The 23,484-nt window shown below is 40.6% G+C and overlaps 1 protein-coding gene across 8 annotated transcripts in view; it reads left to right on the top strand.

Annotated features, from left to right (window-relative positions):
- The first annotated feature begins 2,151 nt into the window (after positions 1-2,151).
- The window catches only part of PICALM (phosphatidylinositol binding clathrin assembly protein), a 74,392-nt gene continuing 53,059 nt past the window's right edge, over positions 2,152-23,484 (top strand). For 6 of the 8 annotated variants that reach the window (XM_054058529.1, XM_054058512.1, XM_054058521.1 and 3 more), the window contains exon 1: positions 2,152-2,473. In XM_054058529.1, the coding sequence (XP_053914504.1) occupies positions 2,344-2,473 (130 nt within the window). In that variant the 5' untranslated portion in view covers positions 2,152-2,343. The remainder of the gene's footprint in view (positions 2,474-23,484) is intronic. The other 2 variants (XM_054058548.1, XM_009571268.2) reach the window with 1 other exon arrangement.

The following is a 23,484-nucleotide window of genomic DNA, read 5'->3' as shown; positions in this document are numbered from 1 at the left end:
GGTACCAGGCTGACAGAAGGCATGGTTAAGGAACAGTGAGCTAACTTTTATAGAATCATAGAATCATGGAATCATTAAGGTTGGAAAAGACCTCTGAGATCATCAAGTCCAATCTACAGCTCAACACCACCATGCCTACAAAACCATGTCCCAAAGTGCAACGTCAACATGTTTTTGAACCCTCCAGGAATGGAGACTCCACCACTTCCCTGGGCAGCCTGTTCCAATGCTTTACTACTCTTCCAGTAAAGAAATTTTTTCTAATATCCATTATAAACCTGCATTGATGCAACTTGAGGCCGTTTCCTTTTGTTGTATTGCTCGTCACTTGGGAGAAGAGACTAACACCCACCTCATTACAACCTCTTTTCAGGTAGTTGTAGAGAGCAATGAGGTCTCCCCTCAGCATCCTCTTGTCCAGATTAAACAACCCCAGTTGCCTCAGCTGCTCCTCGTCAGATGTGTTCTCTAGCCCCTTCACCAGCTTTGTTGCCCTTCTCTGGACACACTCCAGGACCTCAATGTCTTTCTTGTAGTGAGGGGTCCAAACCTAAACACATGACTCGAGTTGTGGCCTCACCAGTGCTGAGCCCAGGGGGAGAACCACTTCCCTGGTCCTGCTGGCCACACTATTTTTGATACAAGCCAGGATGCCATTGGCCTTCTTGGCCACCTGGGCACACTGCTGGCTCCCATTGACACAGCTGTTGACCAGCACCGTAGGTCCTCTTCCCATGAACAGAAACATCAAATTACTATATATAAAATCCCAACAAGCCAAGGGCAGAACCACCAACCGAGCCTGAGAGCCCTGAAAAGCATTAGCTGTGCAGCCGAACAGTGGGAGGCTGATCACGAAAGACCTAAACCGCAGTGATTTTTGTATGATTATGGTGATGTACACTCGAGAAATTTTTGGCAAGCTTTCAAATGAAAATAATTCCGAGGAGAAGCCCGATCGCAGCAGCCACACGGCTCCAGGCTCCTTGCTGCCTGTGAAGAGATTTTCCCTGCAAACTTCCGTTGTCTAAGGTCATGCTTAAGTGGAGTTTCCACACCACTTTCCAAGCTAAGAAGCACAAAGCCCTTCCTTCAGAACGGAGAAACCTCACTTTTAAAGGGTGCTTTAACCAGCCTTGCTTCCAAGCAGGGGCTCAACTAGGCTTTGGGCAGCCTTGAGGGGGGACTTTGGGGGGCTTTTGGGGGATTCAGGGCCATTTGAGGGGGCTTTTGGGGAGGCTTTAGGGAGATTTGAGGGGGCCTTTGAGAGGGCTTTGGGGTGCTTTGGGGGTGTTTTGAGGGTCTTTGGGAGTGTTTTGAGGGAGCTTTGGGGATGCTTTGGGAGGGTCTTTGGGGGTGCTTTGTGGCGATTTGAGATGTCGTTTGGGGGTGCTTTGGGCGCTTTTTAGGAGGCATTGGTGTGTGCTTTGGGGGTGCTTTGAGGGGTCCTTTGGGGGGGCTTTTGGGGTTTCTGGTGGGGACTCTGACGAGGGCTTTGCAGTGACATTGGTGTACGCTTTGCAGGTGCTTTGAGGGCCTGTGAGGGTGACTGCAGCCGCCCCCCGCGCCCCGCCCCGCCCCGCCCCCTCCTGGGCGCTGACTGGAGTGGAGCCGCCGCCGGTTCCCGCACAAACGGTCGCGCGGCAACGGGCCCCGCCCATCCCGCCACACCCGCGCAGGTGGGGGGGGTACGCGCGCGGCGCCACGTGACCCATCGCCCCGTCGGTGCCCCCCCCCCATTTTGTTGCAACCGAGGCGCGCCGGCGAAAGGGGAGGGGGCGGGACACCGCGTGCCACACGGGCGGGGGCGCCGGGGCGATCACGTGATGCGGGCTGGCCCGTCCCTAAGACGGGGGGCGGTGCGTGCCACGTGGGCGGGGCGCCGCGGGATGTCACGTGACACGCACGTCCCTTCTCTCCCACCTCCTCCAATTCTCGAGACGGGGCCGGGGGCGGTGCGTGCCTGCGTGGGCGGGGCGCCGGGGCGGTCACGTGATGCGGGCGGCCCTGTCCCCGCCAAGCGCTGAGGTGGAGCTCGCCCCGCCGCCATTTTCTTGCGGCGCCCAGTGCCGTGTTCCCCCTGTGCCCGGCCGAGCGGGAGGCGCGCAGGGGGAGGGGACGGCCGCCGGGGGAGGGGGGGGTGGGAGGAGGAGGAGGAGGAAGAGGAGGAGGGGTCCGCGCTCGGGTGACAGGTCCGTCCCCGAGGGCGGAGCGGGGGCCGCCTGCGGCACGGCGGGGTGAGGAGTCCGCGTAGCTCCGTCCCCCGGGCCAGTCTCGCCGTGCCCGGCCCCTGAGGAGGGAAGCGGAGCAGCTCTCGGTCCCAGCGCCGCCAGCAACCCCGCCATGTCTGGCCAAAGCCTCACCGACCGCATCACGGCGGCGCAGCACAGCGTGACCGGCTCGGCCGTCTCCAAAACCGTCTGCAAGGCCACGACACACGAGGTCATGGGGCCCAAGAAGAAGCACCTGGACTGTGAGTACCGGGCAGAGCTGGCGGCCTCGGGGCTTCCCCGGGACCCTGTGGAGCTGAGCAGCCGGGGCCGCCTTTCCCGCCGGCCTCGTCGGGCGGCGGAGCTCTGTGTGTTTGGACACGGGACGTTCTCGTGGTGGGGGAGGATCGGGGACGTGGCGATGGAGAGCTTGGGAGAGGCTGCTCGGTCTGTCTGCTTTCCAGAAGGGGCCTTATTATCTTTTTACTGTGAGCAGGGCCCTGGACGATGTGAGCTGCTGAAGGACAGGGCTTGCCCCGTGCCCCTTCCTTGGAGGGAGAGAACTGCGGAGGCCAGGAGAGGGATGGGTTGGAATGTCATTACAAATTGGTCTTATTTGTGTTTCACTAGGGTAGCCCTCCTCCGTTCTGTAGAGGAGGTGCGGGAGTTTCAAGAAGGAATAGCTGATCAGTTATCTTCGTTCTTTCCCAGATAGTCTGCTATGAAAAAGAAAATAATTGCTTCTCTATCATTCTTGTTACTCTTCAACCTAGAGGAGTGTGAAATACGTGCTTGAGGAACTAATCTCTCTCAGTAAGGGTGGTGGTCTGGGTCTTATCCTTTCTAGTCTGTTCCATTCACTTGGGAAGATGGGCCTGAGGGCACTTCTTTAGACCTTCAGTACCTAAGCTTAACACCCCATACAGGGACTGGCCATTTTTTCAGCTTCTGTTAAAAATAGATTTATGGTGGGAACGCTTAAAAGGTTTCCTATCAACTCTGTTCCATCCAGGTGACTAGGAAGAGAATAATGAGAACTGAAGTTCATATTAGTGTGTCTCACACTAAGCTCTAAGGTCACAGCATGGAGGATGTTCTTGGCTTGCATACTTGATTATCCTGCATCTATTTATTCTAGGTCTTTTAAGGGCCTGTCTCTCTCCCCTGCTCTCCCTTCACTTCCCTCAATACTGGAGAGAGATGTGTGGCTATGCCTTCTCTATGCGTGCATTCTCCTTCCATCCCACCCACATCTGTGATGAGGAGGTTGGGTCTTCATGTGTTTTGAGTTTGTGCCTTCTGAGTTGCTCCAAATCCAAATGAGTAGACTAGATGATAGTACTAGGATTAATTGTACTGTAGTTATTTCTTCTTTCCACCAGTACATGCCTGCCTTAAAGGCTTAAGGAATTCTTTATCTGTGGGTACCTGAGAGGAGTGTCATCCATTTTTTTTTAGGGTAGCCCCAGAACAGTTGCCTACAGGTGTTTCTGGTATTCCCTCTTCCTTTCATCTCTTGCCTGAAGACTGAGTAGTAACAGAGTAGCTTTGTTATTTTTGGTCAGCTGAGGATGTGTGAAGGCTGGGGAAATCTTTGGGCATTAAGTAACTTAGTCTCAGGTAGAGAGAAAGTACTTTTACATATGGCTTATGAAGTCGTGATTACTGGATTTCACACAGCAGAAAGGAAGCTTTCTGGAAAAATTAACTTTGTCAGGTTTTGCCTGGAATAGTGCTAAAAGTAGAGTGTCAGGTAATAGGGCGTTTAGCAGCTGATTTATGTCACAGGATGAACTTTATGAAAAAGAACATCAAACTGACCAGACGGCTGCCCTGCAGACTGGTGTGTGTCTGCGGGAGGGTGCGTACAAGGGTGGTGTTCTGGGCACAGTTGCTGGGGAACATCCTAAGGAACCCATAGGATACTGCTGTAGAAGGGTGCTTCAGCTTCCTTGGAAAGCTCTCTGGTACCTGCTGGATGAGAAGCCCATTTCTGTATTTCCCTTGTCTGCTCTAGACTGTCGAATGTCCCAGTTCCTGCCTTTCTCTCAGAGGGCTATTTTTGTCAAAGGACAGCAAACTTGTTTTTCTTTATTAGTTTTACTAATAGTCACTCTTTTCAGTGGTTGAAATAGATCATGGGTAGATAAGTTTCGTATGCTGTCCCTAATAAGTTTCTTGGGAGTCACTGTTCCTGGCATCAGGAAATGACATGCAGCTTCATATTTTGAAAATTTTCTTTGTTGATAACCGTTTATGGTTGTTTGTTTAAAAAAAGAATGCTTTTTGCACAAGTTGTGACTCAAGCCCCACCTCTGGATTATTTACATCTGTCTTCCTTTTGCAACAGTGTAACTACTAGATAAGTCCGATGAACTGACATGTCACTCTGAATGATAATTAGTACACCAGCCTTCATAGGAGGCATGCTTTGTAAATATTTTTTTAATTGATGTTTATTGTGATCATGACGGTTGAAACTTGCTTTGTTAAAGGTTGTGTCCTGAGTTGATAAGCTGAGTTTTCTAATACTGCCCTGGAATGAAGTCTTAGTTTTGTAGCATTTTCCATGACCATCCTATACATTCTTGTTATTGTGGTATTTGTGTTGCTTGTATGGAGCTCAACTCTGACTTGTGTTTCTAAAATTCTTTCTTTATTAAGCTTGAGCCATCATGCATGCATTTAAGTAGCTCAGCCTCATGTTAATTCTCGCACGTGGGGGGAAATCAGCATAGGTACTGGTGCACATGATTAATCTTATCCTTATTTGTCTTACTCTTGACTGTCTGTGGAGCTCCAAAACTGAGCTCTTCCCCATCCGAAGTTTGTATATTCCCTCTGTGTTTTACTCTGTGACCATTATCTTAAAAATCAGAGAATGTAAAAAGCCATTCTTAGCCCATAATGATAAAAATGTGATCGAATCCAAAGAATGCTCTTTCTCTCCCATTACAAAGCTTGGTTGCTTGTTTGATTTGAGGGGAAAAAGGATTGCAGTTCTCATTTATAAGTGGACATGGCTTATGCTAGGTAGTGGTGGTAGTCTTGTGGTCATATTCCTGCACTTGGGATATGCTTTTTCTCCTGTTTTGGAGGCCCAGTCTCATAGCTGGGATGAGGGCTTTCTGTTTTGTAGTCTCAGTGCTGCTTTTGTAATGATGAATTACTTGTTTTATGGTAATCAGGCAGGTTTAATAGTCTTGAAACCCCCAAAGTGTAGTTCATGAAATTTCTTTTACAGAAAACCTAGTTTCACTAGGACTTTGTCCTAATTTTCACACCTCTCTGAGCAGTGATAGCTCAAAACTTGTTTGTGGGTTTAACTTGTATGCTGTGATTTATGCAGCTCTTCCTTTTGCCTTTAGCTTTTGGTTGCTGCCTTCAGTGCTGTGTAGTGATGCTAGCAAGAGCTTTAGGTTTTTTGAATGTAAATGGTGCTGGAAAACCTGGTGCCAGATTTCACTTTTTTTCACATGATTCAGATGGGGATGGTGGTGCTTCCATAGGCCTGTGTGGTGGATAACTCATATTAGGAAAACCTAATTCACCTGTGTGGTGAATGCAGAGTAGGAGTTTGCACTGGGTCAGTTCCGTAGAACCACTGTCGCTGTGATGCGGCAATAGCATGAAAATGCTTGTGTATGGTTAGAACAGCTTCGATGTGAAACATGTTTAGGGTTGGTCTCTTGAATGAGGATGGCATAGTAACCCTATGTGCTTGTAGCTGATGGAGTAGCGCTCTTTAAAGGAGAATGTGGATGGATGGCTTGGAAGGAAGTTGCAATGCTGTAATTATCCATTCTTAGCAGGCAATCTCTCTCTAGTTATGCCAGAGCGCAACTTCCTTGACTTCTTATTGTGAAGGAAAATCTGTCTTTTTAAGGCAGATTGTAAACCAGCACCCTGCTCTATGTGGTAGAGATGTTCCTGAGAAGCTGTGTAAGTGAAAGTACACTTAATTGAGCTTCTTGGGAACTTGTTTCCCAAGTCCCTAGTGTCAGCTATTTTGTTTTTGTCTAGAGGTTACTGCTAGTACAGATGAAAGTCCAGCTAAAGATTTGCTTTATGTCACTGCTGGGGACAGCTTTTCCGCTTCCAAATGAGATGGTATGCAGAAGAGTATCTTGCAGAGCTGAAGGACAAGAATCATTGCTTTTCCCTGTATCTCACAGGAGATTTGTAGTAAAGCTGGGGAGAACCATCATTTTGAGTGCTTGCCTACCTTTACATACTGAAGCATACCTGGGTTGCAGGGAGCTAATGCCTGGTGTCTGTGGATGCTACCGTGTTCACTGGTAGAAATAGATTACCCAAGTTCTATATCCTGGCCAGTGTAATACTTCACCAAATTCATATTTTCTTTCTGGTTTTTGGTAGAATTGCCTGAAGTTTCTCGTGGCTTTGCTTCCCATTTTATAACTGACTTAGATTTCTGGAGGCAATCAGTTGTTATTTTTGCTTAGAACTGTTTTGTGCAACTGTAATTATTTCAAATACACATAATTATGTTATTACAACTTTTTTTGAAGTATTCGTTTTTCTCTTTGAGTTCTTCCATGATTACTTTATTATTTCTCCCTTAGCCAACTTTTCCCAACTTTTTGCCAAAATGGCTTTGGAATATTTATGCCTTTTTGGAAAGTAGGAGAACTATCATACTTCTCTAGGCTGCCAGCGGGCCAATTTTCTACCACAGTTACTCCTTTGCAGAAAGAATAGCCATTTAGTTCTGCAGCTGTTGTTTTATTTTACTTAGCCTGAAGCAGTATCCTGCTTCAGATGAAGTAAGAGGCAGGAACTAAGGAGGAGAAGCTGTAGGACACCTGCAATCATCTTACTGTGAATTTTCATACTGTCACTGTTTCCCATCCGCTGCAGTTATTGAGGTGTCCTGTAACTTTGGGCTGTAGTGCTAATTGCAATTTTTTTTTTATTATTTTTTTTTTAATGGTGCAGTAATCTCTTACCTTCTAAAAGCAATGCAAGGAAGAGGCTTTCTTTTGCAGTTCAGCCGGTGACCTAATGATCTGTTTTGGTCTTCAGCTCCTCATCCTAAGATCAAGTTTTGATCTGTAGATGTGAAAGTTTTAAGCTGTTCCTAGCGACTTGGCTCACAAAGTAATGCTAGTTTGCGTAATAATACAAAAAAGATGACTTATCCAACATGGAATTTAAAGCTTCTCTTTTTTGCTTTGTGTGTGTTGCTTTATGTAAAGTACTTAAGTGAAGTACATTATCAGTAAACTACAGATGACTGTGGAATTTAGGGCAATTTCACTTATGTTACTGACATCTTCTTCTCCCTGGAAAACACAACATTTTTTTCTGAAGTGGAGACACCTTTTGTATTTAAAAACTTTTTTTTTTATTAACTCAGCCTTCTTAAATTTAAGCTTCTCGGTATCTTTAAAATATTTTCACTCATTAATTCTCAAACATCAGTTGCTTATTTACAAATAGCCCACTGGTCTGCTACTGGTCGGGTATGCACACTTTGCTTTTCTGTAGAATATTCAAAAGCTGTTCCCCAGCATGCTGGAAGAAACTGGCTAAGTATGGTAAATGACTTATTTATAAAATCTTGAAGACCTGTAGTGGGACAGTCATTAAACATGTCTGAATAGTTCATAATACAAGTTTAAAGTGGTAATCTCAAGTATGTGTTCTTGCTTCTGAGTATCTTAGCAAACTCTGCTGCTTCAGCAATGAAAACTTTGCTGCTGGTTGAAGTTTTAGCACTAGAAGTAGTTGTAATTTGGAGCTGAATGTTATCTTGGAAAGGCTTAGGTAGGATATTTCTGATTATGTTTGTCCTGGATTAGAAGTACACAATAAATAACTGGCCAAAAAGTTGCAATTAAGTGGAAAGGAGGGAAACTGATATTGATATAAAATTGTTGGCTTAGATATTTTTCTTGCTTTTCTAACAGTTTTCTCCATTGTGAAATGTAATCCTGAGCAAGCAGGGTATGAACTTTTATTAACTGTATCAATCTGAACTCAAAGGAAGTAGAAATACTGTTGCATTCTGTATCTCCCTCTTGGCTTTACCTCAGAGCTTTATCAGTTAGCTGGTAGTTTCTAAACCTCAAAACCTTGTTAGTAAATTCAGTGCTGACTTGTGGTACTCTGAAGTCTCCTAATGGCAGATCCGAGTTATGAGTAATATGTGACAATTTGGGTATTGAGATTTGAGAAATTGGGGAACTAAGCTGTATTTAACTGTGTGAATGAAGTTAAGTGTTTCATGAGGACTTAACAAATACACTGGATTTTCAGATTGTGACTAAATGTCTCCTGAGCTATTTTGCTTAAGAAGCTTTTTTGAAGTAATGCTTATTTGGATCATTTGCAAGAGTAAACATGAGTAAATTAGGCTTTTCAAAGTCTTATCTCAAAACAGAATATGTAAAATAAGAGCTATGCCAGAATTCAACTTGGGAGTATCAGTTCCTAGCATGAAGCATAAGAAAATTAATATACATGAGTGAATACTGGTGGCATAAAGGGAGATCCTGTTGTTTTATTTTAATAATTTTATTTTATTTCATGCCATGATATGTACATGGTCTGTAAAATAAAACGTACAAAAGGTAGGTTTTATACTCATTCTGAGCTGTCCTATATAATTTCCTTCAGACCTGTGCTGACTTACTGAGAAAAAGCTAACCATGTCAGTACCTTCTTTTTCCCCTTTCCATGTGTTCTTCTGAAAAGACACTGAAATGGTCACATAATGTTCTTTATTGCTTCCTCCCAAGCAAGCAGTCCTTCAGTCACAACATCCATGCACTCCAGCAGTAGTGCCGTACCAGCAGAGATTTTTTTGCTTATGTAGGAAGTGCTAAGTTTGCACAGGCTGAAACTGTGCTCTGGTATTTCACATATTTACTCTAAATATGGTACTTGCATGTAGCTCAACTACTGCAGTTGCCAGCTATGTGACACCAACAAGGTGTCTCTATTGTTTGTAACCTTTTCTAAGTTTAATTTGATACACTTTAAAGCACAAATTATGACTCGTTAATAACACCATTTCCTGGTTGAATATTTAGTGTGTAAAGTTTTTTCATATTAATACCTTGTAAAAACTGGTTTTTTTAATCCCCTTGAAAAAGGTGGTAATAAATTTCATGTAATTTTCTTGAAGACAAAACACCCCTGCCCTGCAAACCCTGACAAAATCAGCCCACTGGTTTTCTGCTGCACAGCAGAAAGTCACTAAAGTTAAAATAGTAAACTGGATTTTAAGACCTAGAATAGATAATATGCCAAGTTTTAAATTAAACTCAGGTTACGAACAAAAGTAAATGTGTTAAATTTATGTATTTGGATTTTAGGTTTTTCAATGTGTTTAATCTGGCAATACATCCATCAGAGCAGGTCTGTTTCTGACCTGTTGCTCTATCTGCCAAAGCAAAAGATTGAATGTCTTTGCTATCCATCGGTAGAAGCAGCTGTCTTCACGTTCTGTGGTATTCTTAAAGGCTGCTTGCAACAGGCTTTACTGTTGCCGATGTTTGGATTCCTGTGGGGTGGATAATGGGCTGTAAGGAGATATGGCAATGCTTCTGTACCTCTCTGTTGCTTTTCAGATGTGTGCTTTCTGTTTGGGATTTAGGTTTGTTCTGTAGCGTTGTACCCCTTTCTTCCCCCCTCCTCCCAAATCAAACCAGCATTTTACCTACATTTGTTTGCAGTTGTGCATGGTTCATTTTGCTGATATTTCTGCTCTTGCTGCCAAAGGGGTCGATATTTAAGTGGAAATTGGGTCACACTTGAATTTGGTTTATCCCCTTCTCCTCTTTCCCTACCTCCCACTGCCACCATAGTTGCAGCTATCATTGTAACCTATTTCAAACTCTATGAATTTTTCTGATCCACGACTCTGTATTCTTGACCTGACCTAATTTTTGATGTGAAATGTTAAAAGTAGTTGAAGCTGTTGTGATGGTTAAGCTGCCATACTGAGAGTGGTGGTGCAATTTGATTGAATTTAATTGTCTGTTCCTTTTTCTATGTGCCAGAAACCACTAGTGTTCGTAATTCAGCAAGTATATGTTATGAGTAGATTAAAAAATAACTTTGATTTAAAAATCAGTCTGTCAGGAGTATTTATTTCATGTGGCAGCTACATATGGCTGTAATTCACAAGACAATTCTTCGTTTCTGTATTGATGTAGATCTAGCTTTGTAGCATCAGGTTTATTCATGAGACCTTTGTCATCCTTTCCTTCTGTCTTACAAGGGCTATCTAAATTTAATGTTTATGGAAGTGATTGTCAATTATGTCAGTTATGCAAGGTTTAGAGGTGAAATTTGGGTGTTTTACTTGTCATTACTTTTATTCATCCTGAGCTACAATTAGTACTGTTCAAATCATAGTTGCAGTCAAACAGGAAAAGGGGCTTTGTGAACAATATTCTTGTGTTCTTTTTTGTTTGTTTACTATTTAGAAATATATTGGAATCTTTAGGTAGATTTTAATTTCAAATTAATTCTCAGGTTGACAGTCCATGTCACTTTGCTTTCATTGATAGAGGTGTGCTCTAGTTGGCTGTCTTGTATTCAAGTTACTGCATTTTGATTTATTATCCTTGTAATAAAGTTTTCTGAACTATGTTTATAACCTGTGTTTGAATTCAATAGGAGTTACCTCTCCGTGGCGTGCTTGCATTTCAGTCATGAATGTCACAGTACAGCACCGTAGAATAAAATAAAATACATTCCTAGTCATATGAATGAAGTAGAAACCAAATATGAACACTTCTGCAATCCTGGGCTACAATTATAAATAAGTACATGAAATGCACAGTAAGTTCCTGCATTTGATTGCTGCATTTGATTAGCTGTTTGATGCTCAAGATGCAGAACTCCTACCTGTAACCTATTTGAAACACAGGGACTAGCACACTATGTTATGCTTGAGGGGAAAATGATGGTCTGGATACAGACTTTTGGGGTTTTTTTTAAGTTCTTTATAGTTAATAGCTAGCTCTGACTTTCTTCCCGGTCTCTTCAGTTAGAATGTTTTGTGACAACAGTAGCATCACTAAGCTTATCAAATGTAATTAAAATTAAAATATAAATTAAGTGAATTTCATAGCAGATTACTTTGCATTAAGAACATGGAACACATGAAGTTTCAGTGCTGAATTTGGCGTCTAAGTGGATGTAACTCCATAGACTCCTTTGTATTAGTCCTCATATACCAGGGAAGAGTTACTCCGACCTCTGTTTGGAATTGAATTGCTATGAGCTTAAAGCTCTTACATTTCCAGGGGCTGATTTTTGGTTTTGTTTTGTTGATTTTGGTTTTTGTTTACACATTATTTTGTGAAGTGACTTTCTTCAGATTTAATTATCTGTAAATAAAATACCGTGCATTAGAGGACATACTTTTGTCCTTATTTTGAACTGTTCGCGAGGAGCCTTTGTAGGCAGGCACATGATCAGCCTCTTGATATGTAGTAGAACTGACACAAGATGTGATAACAAAGTATTGCTATAGCTCCATATCCTTTTTAGCTCTGAGGTTTTAACCAGTGACCAAATCTTACTTTGAAGCAAATGGAATAACTGTATTTTTGGATTGTTAGAGCGTTTTTGTGTGCATCAATTTCATTTTAAAAATGGCTGAAGCCATCTTTCCTTTTACTGAAGACCAAAAAGCAGATGTTATTTACTTCTGCTCTTGGCTTTAGTTTATCTTGGAGGTGGTTTGTGATAGGGACATGTCTTTATGCATGGTAAATGGAGAAATTCCCTTTTGAAAGCTGTGGGATATGGAGGAATCCTTTCTGTGTAAAGTTTTCCTTACTGGTCCAATTTCAAACTTAAGGGTTTAAAGCTCTATGTGTGCTCTAAACTTCTGTGAAAGTTGATAATCACGTGGTCAATAAAAAAGTGTTCACGGATGATCTCTAAAACTGAGGGATGAGGGGAAGGGCTGATCTGACTTTATGAAACTCTGGACATAACATTATTGTCTTAAAAGGGTGGGTTCCCCTTTGTAATGTCATTTGCCTTATTTACCAAAAATTGGTGAAGCTTAATGTATGGTGCTGGAAAAATACAACTTCATTTTCACTCTCCACGTTTGATAAAGACCGTTTCTGCTCCACCCTATCCTGGATCACAGGGTATTTTAAAACATTCACTCTGAGTGGCTTGGGCATGGGCTGTAAAGGATGGGTTTGATCCTTTAGCTGTTGTGCCCTTCTCAGAGGGTGTTATTCAAATGTGAATTGAAGCTGTACAATGATCCAGGATGAGTTTTGTTTGCTCAGGGAGATCCAAATATCTCATGGGAGATGTTAGTCTAAATAGAAGAAGAAAACAAAAGCTACATTAGGCAGGCATTTCCAACATCTCTATTAATAGCATGAAGGTTTTTAGCTGTTCCTTTACTGTCTCCCTTCATGAGAGAGCTGCATGCTTAAAGCATGTGAGTGTTAGCTGAAATGGTTTTCTGAAGACACCTATGTTTTAGTGGGAGAGAGGGGTGATTTTTTTAAAATTTTTGTTTTCTTTGAGCTCCAGTGCTATGTTTTATCCAGTTTGATAGCAGTTCATGTCAAAATCTGACATTTTGGACAAATCTGACTTATTGGACAAATGAAAATGTCTGAAAGCGGCTGTCAGTGACAGATCTCCTTTAATTCATCTACCTTAAATGCAAAATGTGAAATAGTTGGCATGGAATTGATGGGACTTGCATTAATATGCCTGCAAGAAGTACTCTAGATCCAGGTATGTTGAATTTTAGTTGCTTCAACAAAATAGTAGTTTACAAAGTAGAGACATTTTATTAACCAAAATTACAAGAATTTGGCATGTGACCAAATATGTTAGCATGCATGGAGCAGCTTAATGTTTTCTGTTATGCTTATTTCTCCTATTCCTGCTAGGAAAAAAGATTAGTCCCATTTAGGAGTAGACAGAAGTCACACAGAGGTGGTTGTTATATATATAGATGGCCTTTCACATGAAGAAATCGCTTGTGAGATTTAGAGGAAAGAGCAAGGAATAGAAGGAGAGCGACACAATGTCACAATTTCATGTCTAGAGTTCATTTCACTTTTTACTATCATCTTGGTCCCCATGCTTTGTTATGAAACCAACTATTTTTCTTTCGTTTTTTTCAGCATAGAGAAAGAAAAATCTCAAACATGCTCCCACGAAGTGTATATTCAGTCTGCTTTGTATAACATCAGGGAGTAAAAACTTAGCCTCTTTGATATCTGAGGTACTAGCCCAAGTACCCAACTCTGTAAACCTGTGCTGTCTTGTGTGATTGTCTGCCAGTCACTTTGTAGAAAGTTGGTGTTTGATTTTCATTGAATGATCAAATATTTGAAGTTTGAGGATTTGCTGCTTTGAACATTCTTTTGTCAGAATTTGTTTTGTTTTTCTTTAAGAAATTGCTTAAATTGCTTTCCTCTTTGGTCTGTTAACTGAGACTTGGTAAGGAAAGCTTTGCACCAAGCTTTGAGTGTTCTTATCCCCTAGATAGTGGAGACCACACTTAATGGTGAAATCTTGAGGTTACTAATTTGGGTTTGACTAGCTTCTGTTATAGAAACTACAGAAAAAAAATGTTCCTCAACAAAACTCTTGTTAAATCTGTGTTTTCTTTTGTTGCTTGTTAGCAGCATTGCTTCTTGACTTTGCTGTATTTTCCTTACTTTTCCCCTTCATATACTTCTGTTGGGCAACTTCTTATGTCATGGTTTATAAGTATTTAAATCAGAGCTGCTGTTTTCATTCAGACCTGTTAAGCTCTGTTTAGTCAAGCCAAACAGCTTCGATCATCTGACAGAGCACTGCTGCAGGTATTTCCTGAGAATTCAACAGCAAAGCAAGATATATAGGTTTTCAACACAAAATAGGAAACATTGCATAGCTGGATTGTAGCATGAGGCATATAAAGTTTGAGTGAGAATCTGTGCTGAAGGCTGCCATCTGAGGAGTTGCGCTCCAACAGGTGAGCATTGTGCTGTTTGTAAGAAAAAGCATATGGCACTGTTTTGTGGTGAATAGTACTAAATTAAAAAAAAAAAATTTTTGACTTCCTTCTATTTTTTATATGCCAGAGCATGTACCGCTTTAAGTTTATGTACTGGGCTTTTGATACTTCTTATGTTAAGATGAAGTCAAATTACTTAGTCGTTTTTGCATCTTCATAATGTTGGAAGAGCATGATTTAGTAATCATATTATTTTAAGATATGGCTCAGACTTCTTTTGGTACAAAAGTTTCCCATATTTTTGCGTTTTTCACATTCAGCTCCCAAATTTTCTACTCTCTACGTATATGAAAAGCAGTTAAATGTGACATGGAGTTGGTTTTGGGTTGTTTGGGTTTTTTTAGCCCATATACTGCAGAGGAAAAAGATCTATTTAGAGTAGATCCTGTTGCAGCATTAGAATCTCTGGACAGTACAGCGTGTTTTGTACAACAAACTAGCATGAAGTTGAGGAAAGAGGTCATATTTTCACAAAATATATGTATTTTTTTTTTTCCAGTAAGTAACTGAACAGCCCTTTACTGTAGGTGTAACTATAGAGGATGGTATCTGCTGAGAATATTTTTACAGTGCTCAGCTTGAACTACATCGAATTTATTGTGCTGTGTGATTTCCCGGATTGCGGAGGACAGCAGTATAGTTAGTGTAATGCAGGCATCACACAGCCTGGACGGTTGCACAGTCGATGTGTTTTGGCATGAGTGCTTTCCAGAAACTGGAAAACCTTTGATTAGAGAAGGTCATAGTCTGACCAAAAAATGTTTCTGTGTGAAGGTGGATAATGCACATCTTGAGCTGCAGTTTCAGCACTGATGAAGGTAGGCAAATACAGGGGTGTAACTCCTTTAACTCAACTGTGTGTTTCTTGACAGCTCCCAACGGCATTAGGGTGAAATGTGCTATTCTTGCTCTGAGTTAGATACTGTTTAGAAAGAAATGTAATTTCCAAAGTCCTTTTAAATCTGAGAGAATTACAGATATCCCAGGCAACTTTGCTAGGGGTAAGGCTTTTGAGCTAGTAAGAGGAAGGAGACAAGTATTGAAGTAGGAAAACCTCAGACTGGATGGTTTTGGTTATTCCTTATCTTTGGTTTTGTTTAGTCAATGACCTAGTTAAAGATGCGGCACTAGATTTGAAGGGAAAAAAGTGTAAATTACATGTGTGTGATCAGTTCTAAACTAACAAATACCATGAGAATTTTCTGGCTTCAAAATCTCTTCATTGAGGTGTGGTGGCAGGAGGTCAGGCTGGCCTTAGCACTCAAGAGTGGTTTTGATTTCGCTGTGCTGTAGAGTGATGGTGACCACTACCACAAAATTATTCTGATGCATCTTTTGGAATAAAGTAATGTGGAAATGAAACATCTAAGAAATACTGAAATTGCACTTGTGTGAATAATTTGTATTCAGAAGATACGTTTATTTGAATTTGGAAATGGTGCTGGGGCTGTTTACTGGCAAAACTGCTGTGCGTCAAGTCAGGAGTGTTCATTTGTTTTTCCACAGTGCAGGTTTAGGATGTCACAGGTGTTGTAAGGCAGTATAGGAGGAACTTTGGCTTGGGTATATTTTTCAGCAGGTTTGATCTGAATCCTGTATGGACCAGGTAAGCTCTGGGACTAGAAGCTTTGGAGAGTCCATTTAGCTTTGCTGCAAATGGTGGTATCGACAAGCATGAGACTTTCTCTTGCAGGTTAAGATCAGGAGGTTTTAGCAAGTTTGAGGGTTATATATTGAAGCAAACTCTACCTATGTTAGAGACCCACCTTCTTGAAGAAATAAAAGCCATCTTGCTGCTGAGCAACTGTCAAGTTGTGCTCATTGTGAATTTTTTTGTCCTGTGGTGTCTGCTATTGGCAAAATAGTTTCTGTGTTCCAGTATGCTGGGCTACAATAGCGTTACTGTATCACTGCTAGCAGGCTGCCCGGTAAGGGCATATTGTTAGTGCTTTGCATGAGTCTAGGAGGTACTTGAGAGCAATCTGCAAGGATTGGTTGCTGGATTTGGCAATATAGCAGTAGCTTGTACCTGTATTTCACAAGTCTTGTTTGTAACACTCTTCCATGAGCCTATTTGCTTTTTATTGTAAGTATATACTATAACCAAAAGTTTACAGAATGTGAGGGCAGATGGCTTGGGCACTACTCTTGTCAGAAAGACGGAGAGTAGCATGATAACATATTCTCTGTGTACTTGGGTGATGAAGAGGCCTGAAGGTTAATAACTTTGGCATCACATTCCCATCTCCCTCAGCTGTCTATGAACTATGTTATGAGCCTTCTCCATGCACCTTAAGTTAAAATCATAGAACAAACTTGCATGTATGCAGACTAGTCCTGTTTATGCAAATAGTCCTGTTTGCAGTAGGAAATAACAGTGGTGTTAAAGCTCTTAAAATTTCCAAATCAGTCTTTATCAAAATAGGAATGTTCAGCCTCATGCAGTTCATTGTGCTTCCATTCATCCACTTGGCATAACTGTTCACACTATAAATATTACACTTGATACTTAAATATTTAGTATGAGTAATATTTACTGTAATTTAACATAATGTGATATTTTAAATGTTTATTTTAATATTGAATCACTTGGCTGTCGTACAAAATCAAAGCCTACCAAGCCACCTGTCTTAATGTATTCTCACATGTGCTGCTCATACAGAACTGTTAAGGTATGTACCTGATTTCTAGCTCATCAGAACCTGAAGAAATGGATGCATCCTCAAGTGTTTGCGTTATGTGCTGTGGAAATACTGACTTACTGTTGAACAAATAGCTTTAACTTATAGACACATTGAAACTAGCATATGATCAGTGAAAGTTTTTTTTCCTTCCCTCATTTAAACAGGCCAGTGGGTTAAATATTCAGATCACGTGTACTGCTTATGCAGGAATTGTCATGTTTGTTGGCTGGAGCATGCATTTTTTTGTCTTGTAATCAAGAATCACCTTTAGAATATGACTCATAGGCTCATTATTAAGCATGGTTGTGAAGATAGGATCAAGGCTCTAAGCTTACAGATACTTTTCAGTGGGAATAACATGCTTGTGTGTGTGAGCCAGTACTTATTTTGGACTAGATTTCATGATAAAATACTTTAAAAATGTACTGTAGGAGTTGAATGTGGAGCAGAAGCGTTCAGTAGCTTTAGTGTGCCTTGTGTATTTCTCAGCCTGAGGGTGCTGAAGCAGTGGTTTCTTGTCTTGTTTAGAGGAAGAGCTTGAAGTCTTGTCTTAAGAGTAATACAGTATTGATAAACTTGGGATTTTGCAAGGATAATGCTTTAGCAGAAAAAACCCACTTGGATGTTGGAAAAAACTGTCATAAGTATTACTGGGGGGGAAATTTATTTATATAAGCAATCTTTTATATATGTTTCTTCTTTATAGTACAAGGCAATTACAAGTTCGTGAGCCTTTTGAAAATTACAAACACTGTATGTGTGGTGTGCAGGAAGAAAAGTTTGATGATAGTGTTTAGCAGAAAGTTTTTTATCTTTCTGACCTGGATCATTCATACTGGTAATGTGTGTCCCTCCACAGTTTAAACTTGTTAAACTTCATATAGATCTTTCAGTTAAATAATAGTGTTGCACTTGGGAGACTAATTTTTGAGAGGTCTTTCAAACTGCTAGCATGGTATGTAGGAGGAGAGCAATGTTATCACTTTGAAGTATGAAAGGATTCAAAGTCAGGCTTTCACATCCTCAGCAAGACAGTTCTAGTGAGCCATGGATTATCGAGTGTAGGCTGAACTGACAGAAACATCCGTTGGCATGAACATTAACTGGGCATTGCTGTTCACATTTTCAGCCCAGTATAGCTGTAGACTCCTTTTTTTTTTTTTTGACTTCTTAGCTTGTATTTATTGAGTGTGACTTCACCATATATAAACAACATCGCTATATATATATATATATATACACGTACACTTAAAACCCATCTCTCTTTGTTGTGTTTGTAATAAAAATGTGTCTCTTTGTACTGGAAAGAGCTTAACTCTCTAAAATGCTGTAGTAAGAAGAATCCAGTGAAAAAAACCCTATATGAATAACAATCCTTAGTAGAATTTTAGCTTATTGTGTCAAAACTCCTTTTTCACAGAAAGATCTGGAATTATTGAAGGTTACTGGTCTAAAGAGTTTCTGCCAGTATGCCACATTAACTCCAGAGACCCACACTCTCTAATTTCATAACTGCATCCAAAAATAATTAACTTTAAAACATGCCTATCTAAAAGGGGAGGAAATGATGCTTAGAAATGATACTGGCTCAAACATTAACAGGCTTCTTTTTTTTTTTTTCCTTTAAGCTTCACAAGAGATGTTTGTGACCAGGTATTTAGTACAATTATTCTTTACAAGAGGAAAGGAATGCCCCCTCCCCCCGAAAGAGTTGCTAAGGAGTATTTATTTACAGTAGTTGAATTCTAATTGGCAGGACCTGGTAAACATCTTCTGAAACAAAATTTCTGATTATAGTTTAAATAATCTCTTAGATTTTTGGCATCTGTCTCTAAGAATATGGGAATACTGAAGAACAGCAGACAAAAAGGAATTGCAGGGAGAAGAGAGGACCTGGAAAATTAATGTTTAGAAAGATAACCAATATCTTTTAGATACTTCTGCATTAATGTCTTTAGATTTTAACAAAGATAGTTCTCTCCTGTTACAACAACTGGTCTTGATGGGTATGGGTTACAAGTGTGCTTTTTGGCATGTTTTTTCTGCATGACTCTCAAACTAAGTAGTGCATGTAAGAACTGCATCAGTACAGGCTGCATACATTGCTTTGCCATCAAATCGGAGGATATTTAAAGTGGTAAATATGTCTGCATCTGATTCTCATTATGCTTTTTATTAATAACTGGTATGTTGGAATACACCATGTGTTGACAGAGAATAGCATTGTACTGGGAATGTTTGCAGCTGCTCTTCAGACCGAGATTAGAAGACAAAGTTATGCTGATAAATTGAAGCAGTCATGAATGTTTGAAAGTGCAAAGTTCTAAACAGGTAAGAAAGGTCTCAAAGTTGAGTATGAAAGGATTATCTGAGTGCAGGAGCACTGCAAGGGGCTTTGGCTCATTTAATTTTCTTCATAAACCACAAATGTGAGGCTGCAGGAAAGATGGATGTTTTTCTGTATGTCTATAGAAGAATGTATTATGAGACAGAGAGGTGTTTCCGTTATATTTGGTGCTGGAGAGGTTTTGTATATCATATGGGGCACTGTATTTAAAAATCAAGTTATTGAAACTGTAGAGAACGCACAGATCAGCTGAATTAAAACTGGAAAGTTAGGAAGCATTGAAAGAAAAGTATTTATTAAGGAAGTAGGTAACAGAGAATAGTGTTTTTCCATTGTGTTGATGGTTTTTAGGCAAAGGGTAGATATTCTCAGTGTCCGCTGAGAAGGCAAGAGGAAGTTTCTTTTCTAATCTGTACCATAATATTGGACTTCTGGGATGTAAGATGGGTCTAAGGAAAATTTGTGTTATGGAAATGTGGAGTAACAGTTGAAGGCCAAGGCGGCCATCTTTGGAGTACTGCAGATGACTGTGGTTGAATGTTTGGGTAATATAATAGCTTATTGTTGCTGAAAGTGGGAGGACTTGTCTGTTTCCCTGTTTTCCTTTATTCTTCTTTCTTTTGCGTGTCATCATCTCCTCTTCTGTAGTGGCTTTTGCCAGTTTGGCCCACTGCGAGACATTTTTTGTCTTATAGAACAATGGAGAAACTATGCAGGGTGGTGTAGTCCCATGTATCATCCCCTGTCGTCCCACCCACCACCACCACCAAAATGAGGTTTATTTCTTTTCTAAGAGAGTAGCGTGGTTCAGAGCGAAGTACAGTAGTGCAAGCATAATATAAGCAATGGAAACGTGTGACTGTTAGCAGTAGAGACAGGAATGGGACCTCCCTGTGTCATGTCAGTGAGCTGTTGTGAAAACATATCCTGTGGGTAATTAGGTCTGAGATGAAGCAGGGGAATTAACATTAACTGAGGTCCTTTCAAAACTTCATTGATTTCTGTGATTTCATAGCAACTGTGTTGTGTAAGTGATAGGCTAAGCCTATGTTATGAGGGGCTTTGAAAATTAAGTTGCTGGTGTTTGACATTTTAATATAAAGGGTTGTTAGTTGAGAGAGTCAGAAGGAAGATGCAATTTAAGGCTCAGTTTTGCTTCCCTGTTGATGGTTCTTCAAGTCTTAAGTGTTCATGTAACCATTCTGACCTGCTCTTATGAATTTGTGTTGGTCTAAAGGGCTTATGTGATTTGCCAACCTTGCATCAATATCTAGGTGAATTAAGCTATGGTTTGTGTTCAACTTGAAGAGCAGAAATGTTGGGGAAATGGGGGAGTGAGTTGGCTTTTAGCAGTAGTCCCACAGGCCAGATCCGTTAGCTCCAAGTCTGTCCAGTTGTCAGCTTGATAGCCTTTTCCTTATATAAACAGGGAGAGGAAGGGTTATAAAACTGATCAAAGCTAGTTGTCACTGATACTGCTTCCACAGTCAGATATCTCTGAGAACCCTTTTCTCAAAGGGATTGAGGCTTCAACAAGTTGAGTAAAGACTCTGCAGTAGCTGAGTGGAGCTTATAAGCCTAGTTGGCCTAAATGGACACATTTCAGTGTAGGTGACCTCCAGGGTTTCTGCCCAACATGATATTTTGTAACTTCGTGATTCTGAGTATGTACAACTCATTTTATTTATTCTGTTATGATGATCTGGCAATTCACATTATTTTCCTAAATTGAGCTCAACAGAACACCAGCAACTCCTCTTGTCTGAAAGCGTAATGTGATGTTGCTTGCAGGATGAGTGGAACAGCTTAAAATTGTCATTTTTTTTCAAGGAGAAATGTATCTGATTTTCACAGAAAGAATCTTAATCAAATTTTATAGTTTTCAAGCATGCAAAGTAAAGGTTAGAGTTCCTATAGGACTAAATCTTAGTCAGATACCTGCGGCAGTAATACTGAGTTTACAGGGTTACTGGTAGAGATCTAGTGTAGTTTCTAAGAATGACAATTGGAAATGGCAGTTTTGGGTAGGAGAGAGAGCATGATAGTCTTATTTGAATTGGAAGAAAAAGACAAGATGCAACTTGATGAAATGAAAATATAAATTGATGGCTGTAGAACAAGTTATTCTGTTATATTAAACGTGCCTTCTCCATCTTTTATCCTGCTTATCTAGTATAAACAAGAATAAGTCATCTTCCTTTTAAATATGGAAAGCCCTGGATGGAGTGGGTCTTCTCAGATTTCTTTAACTCTGCCATAAATTGCTTCCTGAGTAGTGTTTTTAGCTTTTAGAATAACAGTATATCGAAAGGAAGAATTTTCAGCTGGAATTTTTGTTAATTATGAGAAATGTGTGATCCAGATTTCCATGTCCCCCTCTCCAGGGGACTGAGAGAAACCACTAGGAAGTCGGCTGTAGGAAACTCCCTCTAGGTTAGTACAATTTGGTTCATTCAGAAGCGGAAAAAACCTACATTTTGAAAACTTACCATTTATGGTGGGTTTTTTTTAATTATTTTTAAAACTGCCAGTGTAGGTGTTTTCTGGTAATTGTGAAAACACTTCAGTATTGCTCAGTTTACAAATACATGCTGGTTATATAATATTCTCTCATCAAATTAAAAGTAATTTACTGGCTCAGAGTGAAATTTAAAGTCATTCCTTTTTTCTAGCTTGATCACTTAAGTGTGCTGTTTGAGGCTTGTCTTGGCACAGGCTTTATTTGCAGTTACCAAATGCATCTCTGTGGAAGAAATCAATTTTTAAAATGTCAATTTTGCACACTTGAATTCATGTTCAAAACTACTTTGATTATTTTTTTAGACAGGTTGTTTAGTTCTCTAAGGAAGATGACTTATTTACATACAGGAACTTTCTGATTCTGTTTTCCATATTAAAATAAGGACATACCTGTGAAAGAGGTGGGAAGTTGTTCAGAAATTTACCGTATGCATACATTCTTGTGGGAGGTGTCCCTGCACATGGCAGGGGGGTTGGAGCTGAGTGATCTTTAAGGTCCAATCCAAACCATTTTATCATTAAGTTATCTGGGTTGATATCTTGATGTAGAATGAGATTTAAATGTGTCGGGGTTCACAGTCATCAGAACCTTTAATCTGCAGAAGTAGATTTTAATAATAGATTTTACAGCTAACCTCTGGTTTTTTTCCTTATTTTAATAAAAAAAAATTGAGAAATTGGAAATAAGTGTTCAAAGTCCTTTGGCACAGCTAAATACGATAGTGTTTAAATATTGAAGAAGAGTACGTGTTAAATGTTCTGTAAAAGTTTTCAAGGGGTTTTGTGTGAGTTTATAAACTTTTCAAATCAAACTAGGATGGATTTGTGAAGTAATTTGAAGTTTTGGTGTTTTTATGAAAAATATGTTTTTTTTAAATTGGATAAAATTATAATAAGAAATATCTTAAGTGCTTATTACCTTCACTTTGGGTTCTTTGATGATGGGTTGATGGGCAAATCACCAGGTTTGCTGTTGAAGGATGGGTACATCTGTCCCCTAGGGGCAAAAGGGTGCTCACCAAGAAGATAGCAGGGCTCATTAATAGAGCTTTAAACTAGCTGTGAGGGGATAGGGGGACATAACCGGGCTTGATCGAAAAAAGCCTGGAAATGGCACTCTAGTTCCTCAGGGGTAGTGTGCTGGCAAGGACCCTTGGTCTGCCACATCACAGGAAGTGAGGAATAGCACTCCAAATGGCTCCATAGAAGGGTTAGATAATTCAGTGAGTAGTTGCTTAGGAATTAAGGCTGTTCCCCTTAGGACTGTAGTGGGGTCAACAGCCCAACTGAAGTGCATCTGCACCAATGCATGCAGCGTGGGCAATAAACAAGAAGAGCTAGAAGTTATTGTAGGGCAGGAGGACTGTGATATAATTCCTTTTATAGAAACAGCGTGGGATGACTTGCATAACTGGAGTACTGCTATGGAAGGCTACAGACTCTTCAGGAGGGATAGGTGAGGAAGGAGTGGCAATAGAGTAGCCCTCTATGTTAGAGAGTTTTGACAGCCTTGAACTCAGTGATGGTGATGATAGGGTTGAGTGTCTATATGTGAAAATCAGAGGTTCACCCACCCAGGATGAAGAGGTTGACAAGTTGCTTACAGAATAACTAGGAGCAGTTTCACAGTCACTAGCCCTTGTCCTTGTAGGAGACTTCAACTTACCAGATGTCTGTTGAAAGTATAATACA

Source organism: Cuculus canorus, chromosome 1 (assembly GCF_017976375.1).
Source record: "Cuculus canorus isolate bCucCan1 chromosome 1, bCucCan1.pri, whole genome shotgun sequence".
In the NCBI taxonomy this organism is placed as follows: Eukaryota; Metazoa; Chordata; class Aves; order Cuculiformes; family Cuculidae; genus Cuculus; species Cuculus canorus.
The sequence above is the reverse complement of the archived record's forward strand: the minus strand, read 5'-3'. Positions and strand labels throughout refer to the sequence as shown.